At 45.3% G+C, this 20,474-nt stretch overlaps 1 protein-coding gene across 5 annotated transcripts; it reads right to left on the bottom strand.

The window, feature by feature from the left end:
- Nucleotides 1-37: 37 nt before the first annotated feature.
- atp8b3 (ATPase phospholipid transporting 8B3) lies at nucleotides 38-20,469 on the bottom strand. 5 transcript variants are annotated; one of them, XM_078108581.1, is made up of 30 exons: nucleotides 20,373-20,469; nucleotides 14,890-14,951; nucleotides 14,364-14,719; nucleotides 14,078-14,134; nucleotides 13,861-13,952; nucleotides 13,612-13,725; nucleotides 12,878-12,976; nucleotides 12,204-12,265; nucleotides 11,370-11,442; nucleotides 11,157-11,227; nucleotides 10,486-10,577; nucleotides 10,203-10,361; nucleotides 8,869-8,957; nucleotides 8,580-8,773; nucleotides 8,263-8,471; nucleotides 6,567-6,598; nucleotides 5,934-6,090; nucleotides 5,605-5,793; nucleotides 5,364-5,476; nucleotides 4,815-4,982; nucleotides 4,541-4,652; nucleotides 4,357-4,432; nucleotides 4,140-4,263; nucleotides 3,689-3,875; nucleotides 3,364-3,587; nucleotides 2,603-2,686; nucleotides 2,272-2,496; nucleotides 1,202-1,340; nucleotides 837-967; nucleotides 38-424 (listed from the first exon to the last, which is right to left on the bottom strand). In XM_078108581.1, the coding sequence occupies exons 3-30, from the start codon at nucleotides 14,386-14,388 to the stop codon at nucleotides 239-241; spliced, it is 3,483 nt and encodes a 1,160-aa protein (XP_077964707.1). In that variant the 5' UTR covers nucleotides 14,389-14,719; nucleotides 14,890-14,951; nucleotides 20,373-20,469; the 3' UTR covers nucleotides 38-238. The 5 variants fall into 5 exon arrangements, with proteins under 5 accessions (XP_077964707.1, XP_077964706.1, XP_077964708.1 ...); XM_078108580.1 differs by lacking the exon at nucleotides 20,373-20,469 and having other exon boundaries at nucleotides 14,364-15,048; XM_078108582.1 differs by lacking the exons at nucleotides 14,078-14,134; nucleotides 20,373-20,469 and having other exon boundaries at nucleotides 14,198-14,719; nucleotides 14,890-15,048.
- Nucleotides 20,470-20,474: the final 5 nt, after the last annotated feature.

Here is a 20,474-nt window from a genome sequence, read left to right as displayed (position 1 = left end):
TATGTCAAGACAATAAATGAGATGAGAGTACAAACTATTTTTTTTATTACATCACATACTTTATTGTAAAAAGTAGCAATACAAAAGATACATTTAGGCTCTACCCAGAATTATCCCCCAAAACCGTTTTTTAAGTATAAACACATGAAGAATAATTTTTTCAATTTAATTTCAGCAAAAATAGAAGATATCGAAATTGTTTTCTATTCATTTATTACAATGCATTTGTTCATTTTGATTATTGTTGTACACGTGAATTTACTCGTGACCCGGGGGGCGGGGCCACCATCTCCTCCACCGTCGGCACGGTGCTGCGGACGCCGGTCCCGCCCCCCCGAGAGAGGGCGTGAGAGGAGCGGCGTAGAGGCGCCCCCCTCCTCCACTGGACCCTCAGCTCCACCGGCTGCCGGGACGCGCTGTGGACCTGCATCACAGCCAGGTGAGCGTGACGTCAATCACCGCTCATTACAGCTCAACAATAACTTGTCGAATGGGAAACAACTCTCACAACTCCAAAATGACAACAGATTCAGAATCATGTTGTGGTGCTACTTGTAGACAAAATTCTTGTTACATGCTAGTAAGATATTAGAGGAAAATGTTCAGTGCGGAATAAATATCACTGTATATTTAGGCATTTATTTTCTCTATAACAACAGCAAACAAGGCATTATCCAATGCCAACCTTTGGTAGTAATAATAATAAAATGACGTCTTTGCACTGGTCTGAAATAAGACATGATATAGATGCAGCATATTCCAAAATCTTAAAATCTACGAACGGAGCAAACCTCTTTTTTCCCCTGTAGCGACTGGCCGTCTCGCAGACTACTCACCCTGTGTTTGTCGTGCATGCTGAGGACGACTCGGAGGGCCAGAGCGGTGAACGAGGGCAAGACGGCCGTCCAAGTAGTGAGCAGAGCTGCGAGCCACACGAGGGGATCCATGAAGGCCTTATCAGACACACCTGATGAAAAGCACACACACGGAGCAATCAAACCCGGCCACAGGGACGAGGATGACAGATCAGCAGCTTATAAAGTCGTTAAAATGGACATCTGTCTTTTTGAGTTCTTTTGGGCTGTGTGTATTTCAGTTTTCTTGTTCAGTGAATGTAATCCAGCAGTTCCCGCAGTGACGGGCGTTAAGAGCAGCCACGGACGGCAACGACCAACGTGCGCTGAGGTGAGCGGAAATGTACCGATGAAGTAATAGTCATTGGGTGCTTTCCGGAACAGGAAGGAGCCGTGGGTAATCCTGGTACAGAGGAAGAACAGCACCACAGAGACCAACACAGCCAGAGCGTTGAACTTTGTCCAGTATCTGGTCAGCAGCACAATCTGACAAAAACAAAGAAAAATGGCACATCCGGATAAGCGGTCGTCCGCCTATCGCTCCGTTCACAATTCCTCCCCAACTGGCCTCCTGATTAGTTACGTAAGTGTCAACGTCCCGCTCCTGTGTTTACTGTCCAGGCTCTTAAATACACACACATTTCCCCTGAAAGTTCCATAACTAAGCAATTCCTCGTCATTTATTTCAACCAATCAATGGGTTTGTAAGACGCTAAATGTAATATTCAGAGCGTTAATACAGCAGCAGACAACTATTTGCTATGTGAAGACTCGGTGGAGTAAAGTCTACCTGAGCAGAGAATGAGGTCAGCATCTTTTTGAGAGTGTTGTTATCCAAGCTCCCTCGTGCTGTTGACTAAGTCGCCACGCATGCTCTTAGTGCACGTGACGGCGCCCCAGTGACTCCCTCAACGCACCGGCGGTCCCAGCTGACAACACGTCATGATAGTTGCAAGTGTTGCACCTTGCAACCCTCCGGTTCCCCCTGTGGTAAACGCTATTCGATCTATCGGCACTTATGCCGTTGTTATACGCTGTTAGCGCTGCTAGCTGAGAGCCAATGACTCAGCGCCCACCATGGTGAGAATCAAAATGCCTAATATATATACAATATACAGTATACAATATATATTGTATATTGCCTATTGTTATATTTTCATATGGAAATATAACAATAGGGTGAACTGCATTTCCCCCTATTGGATATTCCATATTTTGGGAAATGATTCTTTTCACAACAAGGGAGACAGTTTAAGTGATGCGAATAAGTGTTTGAAAATGAACTTATCTTGTACTAAAATGAATATAATAATATCGAACAATCGCCTTTCATTCATATATTTTATTCGTATCCGCTTTGCCTCGTCATGGATTAAAATGAACCACAGGAACTTGAATTCACAAGTGAGACGCTGACCTCGATGGTGGCGGTGAGCGTGGCTGCCAAGGCCACAGTGAGCGCCATTGTCTGGTAGTCGTAGTCCGTGTCGTAGTAAACTCCAAACGGGATGAAGAAGAGGACGAGCGACGTGTAGACCGCATACAGGAGGGACGAGGACATCACCAGGGGGCTGGAGAGCTCCTGTCTCTGCCCAGTCTTGTACAGCTCCGGCCACTTCAGGCTGCTCTCTGCGCTCGCGTCCTAAAAACGCCAACGCGCCGGGCGAAGCGTTACCACTCAGAACATGAACATTTAAAATAACATCAATAGTGAAATCACAAAACGGGATCATTGAGCTCGGAGAAACCTGTTCAAAGAAGGCCAGGCACATAACGGGGAAGGCCGTGTAGAAGACAGTGTAGAGAGCGATGAACCACGTCTCATACAGCGACTGCAGGAGAGGAACAGATGATGGGATGAATGCAGGTTGTCTTCTCCACGTTTAACTTCAGTCCATAATAACATGCGTTTGCATGAGGTACTTATTCATAGTCAGTGCGTCACCTCCAAAGGACGCGATGTGATCCTGTGTGTAGGAGAAAACTCACCGCCTTCCCTTAGAACGTCAGAATGGGGGGTTTTTTTCCGACTGGAATCTAAAGCGCCACCTGTGCTCTGTCCGAAGCCTCAATAGTCCTTTCACAAAAATACAGCCATTTATCATCGTGGGACGCCCAAGCTGCTGGTCCACCGCTGCCTCGATCGGTTAGTTTGTTTGTGTGACTTTGGTGTGTTAAAAGGGTTGGTTTTGGATTCAACAAAGTCACACAAAGACACAAAACAAACTGACCGACCGAGGCGGCGGTGGACCGGCGGTTCCTGGGAGGTAAAATTGCTGCTTTTGTCAACGGAGTCCTGTGGCTTCGAAGAGGACATTGATTGTGAATTCAGCTCCCCGTCAGAAATGTGAGGCGGGAAGAGCTTTTTTTCAAGGTGGATGAAATAAGTTTCGCTGCGGGCTTTGCTCTCGTTTCTCCCCGAGTGTTTAGACCGCCCTGAATATGGGTGAGCACCTCATGCAAACCAGCTCAAAAACAACCCTTTAACTCTCATCGACGCACGTCTGACCTGAGCGCTGAAGCCATTGAAGAAACCGAACCATACGTGCACGAGAGCAAAGCCGCAGGTCTTAAACAGGAAGTAGAGCAGGAAGAGAGAGATGCGCCGGTAGGACCAGCGTCCGTGGACCAGTAGCAGCCTCTGCAGGAACCTGAACTGGGACAACGCAAAGTCGGCGTTCTGCACTGCTTGACTTCCCTCCACTCCTGCTATTCCCACCCCGACGTGAGCCGCTGGTGAGAACAGTAAGCACAGACACATAGAATGCACCCAACTTTAATTAGTGCACTGATTAGTAAGGTTCAGTTGTATGTTGCATCGTGATCCGACTTACTTTTGATCATATTTACGTCATTGGCACCGTCCCCCACGGACATGGTGACAGCGCTGGTGTGTTTTTTGACCAACGTGATGACGTCAGCCTTCTGTCCGGGTGTGACACGGCAGCAGAGCACCGACTGACAGCGCTCCGCCAGGCTCATGAATGTGGCCCCCCATTCTGGCCTCTGGTCAAACTCTGCCTGGAGCACAAAACCATTAAAACAGCTCAGATTCTCTCCCTATATACATATAGTGTCCATTTTTGGTCTTTTCATAAGTGACGACATAGGATTCTTTACTTCCAGCTGGACGAGAAACATTGAAGTAATGACGGGAGGAAAAATCATTCTGCCCTCAATCCACTAGCAGGGAAACCTTAAAACGCAGTGTTTCATCTCACAGACGGCTAGCTGGTCATTTGAGAACTGCTCGAGTAACCCAGCGCCTGTGCGTCCCGTGTTTACCAGCTCGGGTCCGGTGAGCACCAGGGCCGTCTTTGCTCCGGCCGCCTGCTTGTCTACAGCCCACAGCTCCGTCTGTCTGGCCTTTAAGAAACTCAGCTCCGGGTCCGGGGACTGGAGGATCTGTCTGCAGGAGAGGAGGGGGGGGGGAACAAACAAAGATCAATGAGCTGGTGCAAACGTGCGCGTGAGTGTGTGTTTTTGTTTTGGCATTGCTGACCTCAGCTCTTGCCATTCCACTAATCTGGTCTCAGGATCCAGTAGCTTGCACGAATACCCGATATTAACAGCAGTCTCTGCGAGGATGAAGAGGGAGGGAGCAGCGGAAGACAGAAACCACAGTGAGGCATGTAGCAGCATCACAGCATTCAAAACTCATCTGCTGCGGCAGTTTGTCACAATACCTTTTTTGTCCCCAGTCAGTACCCATACTTTAAGGCCGGCCTGTTTAAGGAGCGCAATAGTCTCAGGAACGCCCTCCTGAAGCCGATCCTCTATCGCCGTCACCCCTATGAGCTACAACGAAAGAAAAAGTTTAAAATGGGTTACTGCTCCAAGTCAAATATAATATGGGGGGAAAGTAGCGGGGGGCCAATAAGCTTGATTTAAAATACTTATTTGTGTCAATGATGAGCCTCAAGTAAACCTGTAAAAAAATCCCCTTTAGGGCGAGCCCACCTGCAGCTCTCTCTCCATCTGATCGTACAGCTTTTCCAGGAGTGCCTCGCGGTCAACGGTCGCCATGGCAGCAGACTGGTCCAGAGTTTTACTCCACTGCTCCCACGACGCCTCGGAAACGGATCGAACCGCAACACACAAAGTCCTCAGACAGGCCTGGGCAAACGACTGACGGAAGATAAGTTAACACATTATTATAGGGTGCACATTACTTACCGAGTGATCCTTCAAGTAGGCTTGACAAAGGAAACGTGAGATGAACCCAGAAACATGAGATAAAGCTCAATGCAAAATAATTGATTTTCCACTGGTTTTGTATTACTACAATGTGGGTTAGTATATGCAAAGAAACCTTTTCTTCTAAAAAAACGTAAAAAACAGTTTGTGCAAGCGTTGGGTTTGATCACGGACATTACCAATGTCTCCTCATAGGGGCGATTTTTTTTTTAAAAGCCCATCTCTTCGGAGCTGAAATACTTAAAGATAGTGAGAGTGTCATAAAAAGTAGGCTCGATAACAGCAGACATTAGCGTCTCAGAGGAAACTCACCTCCAGGGCTCTTTCAATGGCTTCCTGGTACGGCAAGTCCTTCTGCAGTCTCTCCAGGATCACGATGTCTGCCCCTTTGCTGTACAGCTTTAACCCGCCCTCCGGCTCCCGCACTGAAAAAAACCCCGATGGATTTTCAGAAAAGAAGTTGACTAGACATGGAGCTACTTAGCATTAAGCACAATCGTAAAAGACACGGAGAGATCGTGCTGTTGCCGTGTATCCAGAAGGCCACTCTCACCCAGTACGGACATGCGTCTCCTCTTGCTGGTGAAGTCCAGCAGTGCCAACAGCTGATACTGGCGAGTGACACCCAGCTCGGAGACAGCGACGCAGTCTCTTGTTCTGGAGAGGAAGACCCAGCCCAGCTCCCTGGCTGCCCCAACGAGCGCTTCCTCGTCTGGGGACGCGGCCTGGTAGACCGGAGTCTCTGGAGGAATGAAGCCGACACGCAGAGTGGATGTGAACGAGTCGTCTACCGGGAGTCGTCGTGTTGCAAATCGGGTCGGAGCTGGCTGGTAACATTGGTTCCGTTACGACAGTGCTTCCATCTGAATCAACAAACGCAACCTTCTTTCCACTCGGCCATGACGGTGTGACATAGAGACAGCGCTCTGAGGAACTCCGTGCTGAAGGGACACCGGCGTCCTCTGAGCTTGTCCAACAGGCCGGGAGCCGTCATGAAGAGCCCACCGCGGGAGAACGGGTTCCAGCTCAAGTCCATGGGCTTGAGGGGAAAAAAGATCCACCAAATGTTATAGTGCACTTATTTTTTATTACAAAGCTGCGACTAGGGAGGAATAAAATCTAGATTTCTATATTCTACAATTTTGGATCGATTCAATGCGTTTTCAGACACATTTTCTCCTTAATGGATTTCTTGCAAGCATTAACGACCGTGCAAAAGCAGAGTTTTATACTATTTCATGTTTTATCAGCGGTCAGAATTTAGAGTCTCCATCTTCTAACATTTGGGGATTCAGTGACAATGTCACAGCATTTACCATTTTCCACTGAGAATAGACTTTGAATCAGGATTTGTTTTGAATTGAGAATCTATTTTGAACATGACATAAAACCAGCCACATAAGAGAAAAAATGTATTCCTAATAAAGGTTGGGAAATGCTTTTCAATTAGATTGAAACATGCAAGTAGGAGACAAAGTAAGAACTAATTAGATACAGATTAAAGAGTCGTTATACCTCGACTTCTTCGGCCCTGACCGATGCATCACCTGTGAAATTTGAAAAATGATTATATTTTAGGACTTGCAGAGTATTTGAGATGAAGAAAATGTGCCAAAAAAAAACACCCAAAAAGAGAAAAAACATTGAGGCGGAACCAGGAAGTGGCTCAGACATACGTTTGAGATGATTTTGACAAGGTATCAATTACAGTTTGTCTTCAGGGGGCAGAGACGGTGTTAAATATTTAATAGATGGACTCGTGTCTCCCGTTGTCTCTTGAAGAAGCTGCCTCCCCAGAGGGACCTTTGCCCCTCCGAGGTTCCGTGGCCATTATCAAACTTCATAATTTGAATAATAACGTTAATCACTATTCTAGGTAATACAAAAGGGGGTAGGTAAGCGTCAAAATATAACAGGTAACTAAAAGGATTTTTTTTTTAAATGTCTGAAAAAAAAAAAAGTAAAAAGGTATTGGGTGGAAATGTTTTTTAAGTCAAAATATATCTAGTATGTGGGTAAAACAATATATAAGGTAAAAAAATGTTTTGGAGAAAGAAGTAAAAAAAATATTAAGTCAAATTGTTTTGAAAAAAGTCAAAATATGTTATGTCAAAATATTTCCATGGAAAATAAGGTGAAACAAGGTTGAATAATGTTTTGAAGAAATAGTCAAAACATTTAGGTCAAAACAACAAAAAAAGAAGTAAAAAATATATGAAATCATAAAATGTATGTATGACAAAATATGTTAGTTCGAAAAGTATTACGTCGAAAGATGTTTTGTTGAAAAGTGTAATGTAAAAAATAGTAAATATTAAGAAAAATATTATTTAGACATCAAAGTCAAAATATGATGGGTCAAAATGTTTCAACAAAAAATAGTAAACAAATATGAGGTCAAAAGTAAAGATGTTTGGGCAAAAACTGTTTTAAAGAAAGAAAAAAAAAAAAAAAAAGGTTTAAATGTCAGGGTGCGGGGAAGGCAGGACTCAAATTCAAACTCAAACTTTGAGAAACAAAAGAGGACTTTAATAGTCCAAAAGCAAAAAAGGCCAAGGGGCAAAAACACAGACATGGACCAGAAACACTCTGACGTGGACATCCGACGATTAACAATGACGCGACAAGTGAGACAACAGACACACATGGCTTAAATACACTAGGGAGGTGCAGGTGATTGGACACAGGTGGAAACAATCAGACATGGCAGACAATCACAGGGGATGACAGGACAAGACAGGAAGTGAAGTTACCCAGGGAGACAAGAGGCAAGAAACTACAAAATAAAACAGGAAAAGAACCCAAACCGTGACACTAAAATTGTTTTTATGTCAAAAAATGTCATAGAAAGAAAAGTAACAAAATAAAACCCTGAATCTCTATTAAAAGGTATTACTAAAAGATTTTACAAGGTTTGTACTCCTGTCTGCTTTTTATAAACTGTGAGTGTGTTGAATGCCATCGGTAGGGAATACACTTGTTGTTGAGAGCATCTTCAATTCTTAATTGTATGTGCATCCTGTTAAAAGTAGAAGATACATTTAGATTTTGGGCTATCCGTCCTGCTTGACATCAGATTTTTACTTTGCAGAATTGCTGTCATTTGGAAGTTGTTTTCCTCTATCAGGAATTAAAATACAATTAGGTGTGTAGCAAAATATAGACAGATTGTATAGAATATAAGACGGTTTGGGCACAGTCAATGTTTTACCGTAGATCTCCCCAGCTATGCAGCATTGTCTGAAGAGCAGACGGTTCTGTGTCAGTGTCCCAGTTTTGTCACTCAGCAGGTATCCCACTTGGCCGAGCTCCTCATTCAGTGAGGTATTCCTGGCTTGGGCCGGTCTGTCCGCCGGCTGCCAGTACATCTCCAGGTCCCAGTTGATAAACAGGCTGTGGACCGAGTGGATCACCTCAAACCTGTGGACACGCGCACACACACACAGTTAGACTGTGAACACACATACACAGGTGTATTTCAGACATCCTCTCTTCCCTCAAATGAGTGGTCTTGAGGGTGGAACTAACGAGATGTAGAGAGCAATGGGCATGGCCGGGCTGAGCAGGATGATGTAGCTCCAGAACATGAGGAACCCGGCGTAGACGGGATTGCCGTCGACCACCAGAGGGGTTAGAGCCCCCGTGTGGCTCATGACCCAGCTCGAAAACACGCCAGCGCCGATGGCAAGGAGCACAGCTGTGAGCAGCACAGACAGAACAATCTACAGACACACAAACGCGCGCACACACACACGGATATTAGAACACCTCCGCGAGTCGCCTGGACTTATCATCCACTTGCCCTTCACCCACTCACCCCCATCACCACTCGGTTGAAAACTCTCTCCGTCTGCGTCGTCTTCACTCTCAGCTTGCCGCAGTTCCTCATGATCTTGGTGTCCGCGCCTGGTACAGAGGCAGACAACTATTAGACGCCATCGCTCCGGCGATCTACCCCCGGCGAGTGGGTCCAGTCGGTGAAGGTTAAATTCCTCGTGTCAGTCAGCATCTGCTGACCAGCTCTTGGGCGGGATGCTGCATCCCAACCAGACCCTGAGGGGTGGTGGGGAGGTTTGACCCGGCCGCTGAGAGGTCAGAGAGAATTTCCCTTGCGGCGATTAACAAAGTATCACATTGTGATTTCTAGTGATGTCTCAATCTTTCATAGACATACTGAGACAAGCCAGTGGCCCAACACGTCCAACTACAACGTCCTGATTATTATGTATAGACTTCCATGTCCTCAAGAAATGAACAGTTTCCACTCATTACATGCAAACCCTCTCTTTTCAAAATACACTAACTAATAGAGTACTTTTACTTTTTTGGGGGGGTTGCTTACGATATGAAAAGATGGTGGTGCCAGCTGCGGCGCAGGTAAATTATGCAACAAAACAATGGTAAAATAACTCAACGTTGATAAAGAAAGTCTTGTGTTCGACTGACCAAGCCTTGGCATTGGTGGGTTGTGATTCGGGGGGCTGAGAACAGTGGTTCCATATCTTCAAACCTTTCAAGGGCAAAAACTGACACTGACTTCATCTCGCTACAACAACATCAACCTTGAACACGCATACTCTAAAGCAGGCCGCGTCGAAGCGTGTGTAGAGGGGGCCTCTGATGAATGGTATAAAACCCATCTCTGGAAGAATTTGATCTATTGATCTACTTTGCCAGAACTGGAAAAGGGTCACAGCAGTGAGATCCGTGACACCGTCGCCCGGTCCAGTAATCTCCGATCAATGATCACTTAAAAAGACAGGAGGAGCCTGTAATCTGCCACACGTTAACAGACCCACATTTAAGACACAGCTGCATGAGTTAAGTACTGTCCATAATTAACAGTATAATGTATTCCACATAATAAAATGTGTCATTGAAACGAGTGGAGGCCACGGGCAGAAGGTGAAATGAGCATCGGTGCCCCGGGCACAAAAAGATTTTTATCTCTGTTATCATACACCTTGATTGTGTTTCCATATAAAAGAGCTCCCTATCTCCCTCGGTGTCCTATAAAGACTCAAGGGGGCACCGTGACGGCGGCTAGCAGCCATTCCCTGAACAAAGGCTGCTTCATTTATGCGCCCCTTAAGGATTTACCCCGGCGTGGAGGAGGGCGTTTCCGCGCGGGATTTCTATGCATACGTGTACCGGTGTATATGGCCAAGCCGTAGGCAAACTCGGTGTTGCGTAGCACTGTTCCCCTCAGGAGGATGTGCTCATTTTCCAGCAGGAGACACTTTCCTCGCCAGTGCAGCTGGCCCCTGAAGACGTAGAGGCGATTGTTGGGCTCCTCACAGAGCACGACACCTGAAAAGTGAGCGGTCGCATTGTCACATTGGGCCAAGTGATGTACTTCTTTAGAAATGGTTCATTTGCTTTTTGCTCTGTTTTAAAAAAAACATCTATATTACCAGGAAAAGGATTCATTCACCATCAAAGGCAGCAAGCGTCTCCTGTGAGGGCCGAGAGGTCAGCTCGCTGTGCGTAGCACTAAGTGCCTGCCGGTATTTGAGGTTAGTTTCTCTGTCGCAAGAAAAAGTCAGTTTTTTATTTTCAATTTTTATTGTCTATGTGTGTGGGAAACACAACGTCCCAAAGATAAAGTCACTTGGACCAAATTGCTTCACACGTCTGCTGTTTGGGAGTATGAAAGAAATACATTTAATCCTATTGACTCATTATAAGTTGTTTACTCTGCAATAAACCACAAGTAGCAAATAACCTCTTAATCTAGTCTTCAATGGTAATAAAAAAATATGAAATTGTGCAAATCTTTTACTGATCCTACACTGTTCAGCATCGTGGACCTTTTTGACTTCTCTGAGCCACCACGAAGCCTCTGATGTGACAATATTAGACCTTTAAAAGCGACGAGGTTTTTTTGTCCCCATGACAACAGAACAGGAGGCTGAAGATCTCGGGCATCAAAATCAATATCAATGTTGAGATCAAAACTCAAAACTTTATAGTTGTTCTATTATTTTTACACCGTACTAAGAGTTTTTCATATTGTAGAACTTAATGGTTTTTGCTTGTTTAACATACTTCTACTACAGTTTAGTATTATTTGAGGTATGTTGAGAGAACAGATTAGTTTCCTACCCGTCGATATCTGCTGTCTCCACGTAACACAGACTGTGAGGTTCTGAACTACACAGGAGGAGAAGGTCAGCCTGAGAGGAAAGAGGGAGTAACGCTCTATGTAACCCAGGAACAAGTCATTTGGCTACCACTACTTTAGCAACAGTTATTACTCAGACACTTTGTTGTCTATGTTGCTGTTAATTTCTATGTGTTGGTAATTGAAAATCTCACAGGGATGACTTGGTCCTTGTGGATCCGCAGCACGTCTCCTACATGCAGATCCTTCCACTTTCCTTTGTTGAAACTGAGACAGTGGGCGGATGAGGTGTGAAAAATATGAAAAATGATTGAACTTTAAATACACAAACCAACCCGACACACCAACTGTAACAACTATGTGTAAATGATTCATGTTTTCTACGCAAAAGCTAGAGCAGAGCAGGCCTACCCGTTAAACAAACACAACAATTATTAATTTGGTCTATAAGAGAACGCTTTACGGGTGCACTATATTGGATTTTCTTTCATTGTAGATAACAATTAAGTTTTCGCCTTGAGTGGAATTGACTCATTATTACAGACGTAAAACACAATGCTTATCAAAAGTTACACACTCACTGCAAACTGAAATTAAATTGTATTTCTTTCTTTACGAGGCCTATCATTTCTATAATATCTATAATAAAAGACTATGAAGACAGCAAAACATATCAGAGCCTTTAACTACAATGATATGTGCTAAAAACGCCCTGCAGGTAGTACACTCAAGGGTACTTGAGTAAATACATTATCTCCAAAGTTCACAAGGTGAAGCGCATCGTCTGGAGGGTAAAGGTTACAGAAAACAGACTGAGACTGACGTATCTCTGAAGACAGCAGAAGATGTCATCAAGACGACGGTCAAAGTCCGTGTCTTCCAATAGGTGTGGAAAATGTTTTTGCCCCGCTCTGATGCACACAAGGACCATCGAGGGATTCACTCCTTCACACTTCATTAGCGCTTCATTACGGGGCCGTTTCGAACTGGAAGTTCCTGAGAGAATAACGAACAGTCTTTGTCCTCACCTCTGGGACACCAGTACGTCACAGGGTCGGGAGTTAATGGCGGCGTCACTGCGTCTCCTTGCCTGGACCGCAGACGGGGAGAGAGTGAGAGACAGAAAGGAGAAGGAACGACGAGCCAGAGATGAGGGGCCGAGTTGCGTGAGGGATGGAGGGAAAGAGCGATGGACAGAAAGCGTGCGAGAGGGAGTGAAGGGTGGCCGTGAAAGGTTGAACGGGAGAAAGGACAACCGCCATTACGGGGCCCCTACGGTGACACCAGCTGGGAGATTTACACCCCCGGCTAAATGATTAGTCAATAGAGAGGGGTCAAGCAAGCGTTTCACCCAGAGCTGTTAACGACCGTAACTCAGTGATGCACTTAACCAGAGAATTCTCCATGCAAAACATCACGCCTGCATTTAAAAAGGAAAAGCTTTAATGATAGGAGAGAAAATGAATGCTACTGGGATGACTGGTTTTGTCAATGAGGAGAGGACAAGGAGTCAATGCGGACATTGAAGGAGGGAGAAGAGGGAATAAATGCCACCGCGAGGCCGGTCGTATATTTGCGTCTTAGATCATGCATTTGTGTGTTGTTTTCCCTCCCAGACTCCACCAGGGTGAATGAGGGAAGGGAGGGGGAGGGAGGAGGGGAGGAGGGGAGGGAGGCTCTACGGAGTGACTGGCGGTCTCACCGTGTCGATGGCGAGGTCTTTCATTCCCCTCACAGAGAGGATGATGGCCAGCGGGATGATGGTGATGTACCAGGGAATGGCTGAGATGACAGGGACAGACTGGAAACCACACACACACACACACACACACACACACACACACACACACACAGTTATTGCATAGGCAACTTTCCCTCCATCTCCCAAATTAGATTACAAAAAAAATAAGAAATGATATGCCTCTTAAGGAAAGAAATGCAAGATAGACAATTTTATTTCACATTTTTCTTTTCTTATTTTTAGTCTCGTCTTTGAGAAGAAGAAAAAATTGCCGAAACGTTTGTTTTTGTTTTCAGTCCACGCATTTTTGTAGGTTAAAGAAAACACTATTGGTCCATCTATCCCAAAAAAAATGAAAATAACCATCTTGGATTACATTTTTTGGAGCTCTGCGTTAAATTTCTCCGTACCGAATCACACGTCTTTTTTCATAATATTTTTAGGAAAGTGCGGGTGAATATGCACGACAAGTCAGAGAAAACAAAGTAATGACCATGATGACGGGCCTATTTCCCAGTATGAAAAACACATCAGCATCATTCACATCACTTCAGAATGTCCTCAAATAAACACAAACCTGAAAACATCATAAACATCAAACATTTAACACTAAAGCTGAACCCACGAAAGCGCCTCGAGTCCCACTTTCCAAAAAAAACGGAGCACGTGCGACGGCGGCAGCGACTTGACCTGACCTGCAACACCACCATGAGGAGGAAGTAGAGGTTGGCCACTCGCTGGAACTGCTCATACAGCGTCAGGGGCAGGAAGGTCAGGGGGGAGAACTTGTGGCTGCGGATCACGTTGTCCTGGCAACGGACGGGAACAGCGGCACAGAGAAACACACAGCGCCGGCACATTAAACCTGTTCCACGGTGCATCGGCCTGCCAACGGGTGTTGGGTTACTGCCTGCAGGGGGGAGGGGGGGGGGGGGGGGACTCACCGCGTATCTCCCCCAGCGAAAGCACAGGAAGGACTTCTTCTGCCTGGGTTTGTGGTAACGAGGGCTGTTTGCCCTCACCTCCCATGTGAGGCCTGTCGGACACACGATAGGTCGACTATTAGACCCGGCGACCATTTTACAAACAATAATTTCCATGTATCATTTATCATGTACGCGCGCTTCAGTGAGTGTGTGTTAATGCGCGGCGGGCTCGTGCCGATCTCAAGGGGAGTCTTGCGTTGCCCGGAGAAGGCAGGGACCACTGCGACAGCATCTGCCGAAGAAACGCGATGCCCCAATGGGAGAATAATTTCAATTTACATGAAAGATCCCTTACCGTCTGCCGCCCCCTGTACATGACACCGGGCAGTTTGTGTAAACGGATCTGTATGTTGTGAAGTACGTTTCATTTCAAATGAAAGCAGTGGCAGTGAACACGGGGAGAGAAAGAGGCCGCGAGCAACTGGAGGAGGAGGAGAATGGAGTTTAGAAAAGAGACGTACCAGATTCCAGGCTCTCCTTGGCCATGATGCGGCGGAGACCTTTGCGGGCGAGGGTTTCGCTACACGAAGGAGAGAACCGAGCGACCCTTTCTATGAAAAAAACTTGTTACTCATTACTCTGCTGCGTGGAAACAAGAGCAGGGATCAGCGAGTCACATTGAATGGGACACCACGCCACAGTTTAAAGCTCTACAAACTGTACCCATTAGCCTTTTGATCGCAACATGTTACTCAGGTGAAATGACGACAACTCTACGCTTGTGTTTTTCCCCCCGCGAGAGCAACCGCTCAGAAATGAACCAACTCTTCTGGCTGAATCTCTGACGGCGGCTCAGATCGGACCGTCTGAATCAAACCTGAGAGGATTGACAACAGAGACAGAAATCAGAGCGGCTGCAGAGTAATCAGAACACAACAAAATAGTCTCTTTTGATAGTGATGAATCCTGCTAGCATAACCGTTTTCAGTGGCTTTGTCGTCGAGGTCACTCAGAGGCAGCGGTGTAGAAATAACGCACACAACTCACCTGCGCGGTCAGGGAACTGTGTGGAGCACAGGTGAGGCCGCCGAGTCGTCACGAAAGCTCTGCTGAGATGTACACAAACATGTTTATTTTCATTTCTGTTAGCTGCTTCTCATAAGAGCACACAGGTTGCATCCACCCGCCCCTTCTTTCCCCATCCACCCCCCCCCCCGGGCCTCCCTCTCGCTCCCAGGTGAATGATCGGGTTTCACAGTGTTCTCTTACCTGAGGAGAGGAAGAGGAGGGGCTCAAAAGCCAGCCAGTGCAGTGGGGGAACAATTAAATCACTGCAATCATTTTAAATGTAAAAACAAACATACAGACGTGCTCTCTGGGTGAGCGGAGGTATTTTCTACAGCGTGATGCAGTAGTATTAGTTTACAGTTATGTGAAACCAGCAAAACTTTGCCATCTCATTCACAACAAGCTGTCCTTTGTCCCACAATCGCTCTACATACCTTATTGGCATTATATTTTGCATAAGAATGTACTCTAACAAAAAAGGTATATTATGCAATGCAGTCTGAAAAGGACAGACAAACGTGAGACACCTAGAAACACAAAATTAAACTTAAGTTAAACTAGTTAAATGACAAATTTGTCTTATATGACAGCTTGAAAGAGCGTGTGAAGCGAACGAACGTGATCAAAAATTGGAGGCCCGGTTGGGGACATCTGGAAGGATTCAGCCAAACAACTTCTCTCGATGTGGTAGATTTATTTGTCAGATCACAGGTCACAGTACAAGCGCTGCGTTTGCAAAGGCAGGAGCATTTCTGTCGGCCCGCAACTGACTGACATCAGCAGGAACATTACGTTTTGTATTTCTTGTTGGATATAAAAGAAAAGATTTCTTTTGGCCCTAAACTGGCGTCGAGGAGGAGCAGGTCCTCTCGCCGCACCACAAGATCCAATCACATGCAACGTGTGGTCTTCTAACATAATGTGAACATAACAAACAAAGCGTGTCTCTAACTCTCATCCTTATCCCACCTGTCTCTGCCTGGTTGGCATCTTGCACTCCTCCACCAGTGACTCCCTAAATGAGCACTGGGAATTTCTTTTCAGCATTTTATCAAGCTTTTCAAAATCTCAAAAGTACAGGTACTTGGAGTATATGGGTCAGTTGTGTACAAGTATCTTTCACATTTATTCAGAACAATCTTTGTCTTCGGATCAAAGCAGGGCCATTCGTTATTCACCTCAGGGCCTTTCTGCCTTCTTCATGCATCTAATGCCACCTGGTGGAGGTAAGCACCCACTGCAATGCACCCGTTAGATGAAGGTCACAAAAGGTTGGATTCGACCACATTGGCTCCTCTGAACAAAAGGCAGCTCACTGGATACGTACCTGTTTTCTCAACGTCAGTTAGAAGCACTATCTTTGGTTTCATATCTTTGTCTCATTTCTCTTTCCTATGTAAGTGTGGCCGTCCCCACAAATGCCACATACCAACACAAAAGGTGTGCGTTTGTTACGTCTAATGTGTGTGTGTGTGTGTGTGTGTGCGGGCTTGTGCATATCTAGGGCGATCTTTCCTATCTATTTTTACAGCTGGGCTGCGCTGCAGAGTGGTTAGGGAGATGTGCCGATGGCGTGGCTCTCGGGCCTCCCCTGACAGTGGCAGTGGATGAGCCGGGCTTTCCCACCACAGTGGAGCCGTTGGCCATTACAGCTGCCAAACCTCACAGGCATTTACGCGTAGGGGAGACTCATCTCTCTGGGCCTGTGGGTTCCTGTCTAATTTCTAGTCTGCTCGGAGGAATTAAAAAAGAAATCTTAAAGCCAAAGAAACAAATGAGTAAAGCACTAAAAGAGCGCGTTTTTTAAAAAGTCACATTCGTGCGTTGAAACAGTTGTAAATATTCCTCCTTCTCGTAGCGACTGAAAATAGACAAATGATTAAAGCAATCATCATCCTATCGTTGTACGTATGGACATGCGAGTAGTTTGTCCCTGCTAGAAGGATAATAAAGTAAGACACTGGAGTTTAATTAAATTCTTAGAAATCAATAATCAAATAATTAAAATAAAATCTTAAATATAAAAATATTTTTAAAGCATTTACCATTCATATAAGCTATCGGCAGCCAGTGAAACAGACACAAGAGGTGACGAGTTTAACTTTTCATGTTTTGTTCATTAGAAAATTGCAATATGAACAAACTGCTAAATCGGGAACAACTTTTTAAAAAAAGACAAAATACGTCATAAATGTACGACAGATTCATTTCTTCAAATTGTGAGGAAGTCACCGTGCTGTGATGTTGGACACGTTCACACATTTGACTCCTTTCTTTCACTTCACGACAAAGCGTCGATGTGCAGAGAGAAATCTAAGTCACACTTTATACAAACTCCTATACTTCCACGTGAAAACAACATCTACGACGGCCCAAACACGCTCACGCTGTGTTTCGCCGTGCGGTGAAAAACAAAAAACATGATTTCCACTACCTGCGTTTGTTCTCACCTCATTCTGTATCTCACAGCATCTGAGCAGTGTTTGACCCTGAGGCTACCTTTGACTTGATTTCAGTGGGTGGGAGAAAGCTCCGGGCAAGAGTCACACAGAAGCCGACTGGGAGGGGGCGATATCCTCAACTCAACTTCCTGTAGCAGAAGTGGTTAACTGCTCAGCAGTGAGTTGAGGAGCAGGAATCAGGCCAGCAGACCCCAAAATATCACACATTTAACCCCCTTTAAAAGGGTTTGTAAAATACACAAGGCTTGACATACAAGCTGCAGCTTGTTGAAAGTAGAACACGGTGTGTGTGTGTGTGTGTGTGTGTGTGTGTGTGTGAGAGAGGATGGGGGGGGGGGGGGCTGACATGACATAAAAGTTTCCAAGATGCAACGTCCCCAATGGTAACAGAGCCATTGTGATGGAGAACAAAGGTTACATTGTGATGCGTTCAGGCCCCGTTCGGTGAAAATGAGCTAAATCATAACATGATCATGTCTGTCATAGATATTAGAGAGGGAAATACAACCAAAGCTCTAACACAGGGGGGGCAAATAGGTCAATCGCCAAGGCAGTGCCGGTAGATCGCCTGCCGCTGAAAAGAAAAATCCCGTCGGGTCACCGCGCACGCGCGGTCAACCGCGGGAGCTAACGGAAAACTTGGTAGTGCTAATTAGCATCCTTGCCGACTAACGGACAGACACCAGTGCAGGTCATCCGGATAAGTGAATGACCAAGAATGTGGTTGTGACGGTTCCCTCGGTTCTGACGGACGAGAGGCTTTGTTTTTGACAGCGATTCGTTTCCCGCTCACGGTATGCAACGCTAGCTTTGTTGTACCGCTTGGTTACCGCTACCACTTTCTTCGCCCGACCACCATCGGTCTCCTTGGTTGCCTTAAACACACTAACGAGGAACATCGTTCAAGCTGTACGAAGATACGACGCACTGGCTCACGTGTTTCATTACAATAATCTTTGCACTTTAGTTTAATTTGAGTTGATCCTTAAATCAATCGAATTGAATTTGTGGGCGTGGGAAATAAAACCCATATTACCTTGGCAATAGTCAGCGTATTATGTACCACATATGGCAAAGACATGGTTAGAAATGCGTTCAAGTTTAAATCGGACAAATGGTCAGGTCCCCTCCACTTTCTCAAAAAAGCAGCACCAAACTAGTATGACTCCACCGCTGAATAGCCCTGTTTAACTCGTGTTTGCCAACACTACTGGAGCCCTCTGTGTGAGGATGATATGTAAAAAATGACCATGGGACAACATGCCAACCGCCCGAATGAGAAGCGGATACTGCGTTGTGATAGTGTCGATGAACCGGCCGGTCACCACGTTGTTAAAAAAACACCTGTGCTGCTCGGGACAAATCATCCACGCGCAGAGAAGTTATCTGCAACAGGATGCGCGTGTTGCCACAAAATGAGAAAGTGGCCGTGGTAGAACGTATGTAGGCATGCCTTGATGTACCACACGCATGCTTTCGAAGCGGTGAGTCATCATCAAAGTCAGTTCGTTCTGAGCAGCACAGTCAATCATAGCTGGATAACTAATTATATTCCAACTTAATCATTGTGCCGGCCTTCAGAATGAGAGTTAGAATTGCTCAAAAAGCATGCTGGCTGCATGCTGCGAAAATGTGACAGGATAGAGGAGGTCATCCTGGTGTTCTTGGCATTTGACCTGTACTCTGTTCTGTGACACACTATACATTTCTGAGGCATATTCAATATTAAATATGTTATAGAAGCACTTCAACTACATTTGCATGTTTACTTCTTGGCTTTCAGAGCAATCAGCATGAATCAATGCAATTCGAGATGTCGTAACGTCTTTAGAAATCTGGAGACCAACTTCTACAGAGAGACGAACCTGACTGTATGAACATGGCTGACTGTGGCATCCGTGGTTACGGTGAGTCAGAGAAAGAATTTGGTCAACCCGCCCCCCCCCCCACTTACTGATTCGGATAGCCCCCTATGACGAGAAAGCCACAGTGAAAACGTTGCAAACAAACTGCAAAGCCAAAAGTGTTGACATGTTAAAATGTTTACTTATAGCTTCTTGATATTACATTACCAACCGTACATGTAATCACATTTAGCATGTTATCGCGCTAACTGAAGGCAGAGCCCCCTACGACTGTCACACACCTGTTGGCTGTATATGTTTAGAAGGATAACATGTTAATGTTCCATTTAGCATAACATGTTAGCATCAAAGTGCAGGTTTGGCTCATCGGTTCAAAGGGCAACATAAAACTCTCTTGTTGTGTTGTTAGGGGACGAACCGTAAAAGGCCCCATTATGTATGTGCACATAATGGTTATTTCACCGCCAGTGGTGGGAACTACCAACCCACGTGCACTAAAAGGCCCTCCACCCGGCTACTAAAACAACACCCACAGAAAACTGTGATGACGACACGGTCAGTATACCTTTTGACAGTTCCTTTTATCGTTTATACCATGGAACGAAAATACGGAAACACCAACGGTAAAAGGAACTATCAAAAAGGTACACGGACCCAACACACAGGAAACAAATGCACTTAGTTTTAAGTAGTTCTATGAATGTTATAATGACCAATCTGCTCCACAACAGCTTTACCTGGTAAAATGTTGCCGCCAATGCTCTTAATCCTAAAGTTTGCGAACAAACAACCTGCGAACAAACAACCTGGCGACATCATTAAAACGTTATTTTGATTGAACGCAGAGACTTCACTCAAAGCTGGCCATTCAGATTCAGAAAAATAATCATTTTACAATCATCAATTTTATGGTGCAAACGAATTAATCTATCAATAAATTATCAGATTAAATAAACACAAATAATAAGTAATAATACTTCCAGTTCAGCTAAATTACATTTCTACAAAGTATGGAATGTGTTTTGGTCACTCAGCACTCACACACTCTAAAAAATGTCTTACGGTGCATTCATTTGTTACGGCTGCAGACCGCGCACTAAGCTCGGTGAACAGCACACACCTAAAATCAACGTACCGTTCTGCAGTGAGAGATAAGTAGGGCAAATGATCCGAAGTGACTCATCTCGCCATCGACTGTCGGTTTGATCGTGACCACATGTGTTGTCTTGGACTTCCG

This window comes from Gasterosteus aculeatus, chromosome 8 (assembly GCF_964276395.1).
Source record: "Gasterosteus aculeatus chromosome 8, fGasAcu3.hap1.1, whole genome shotgun sequence".
Classification (NCBI taxonomy): Eukaryota; Metazoa; Chordata; class Actinopteri; order Perciformes; family Gasterosteidae; genus Gasterosteus; species Gasterosteus aculeatus.
The sequence above is the reverse complement of the archived record's forward strand: the minus strand, read 5'-3'. Positions and strand labels throughout refer to the sequence as shown.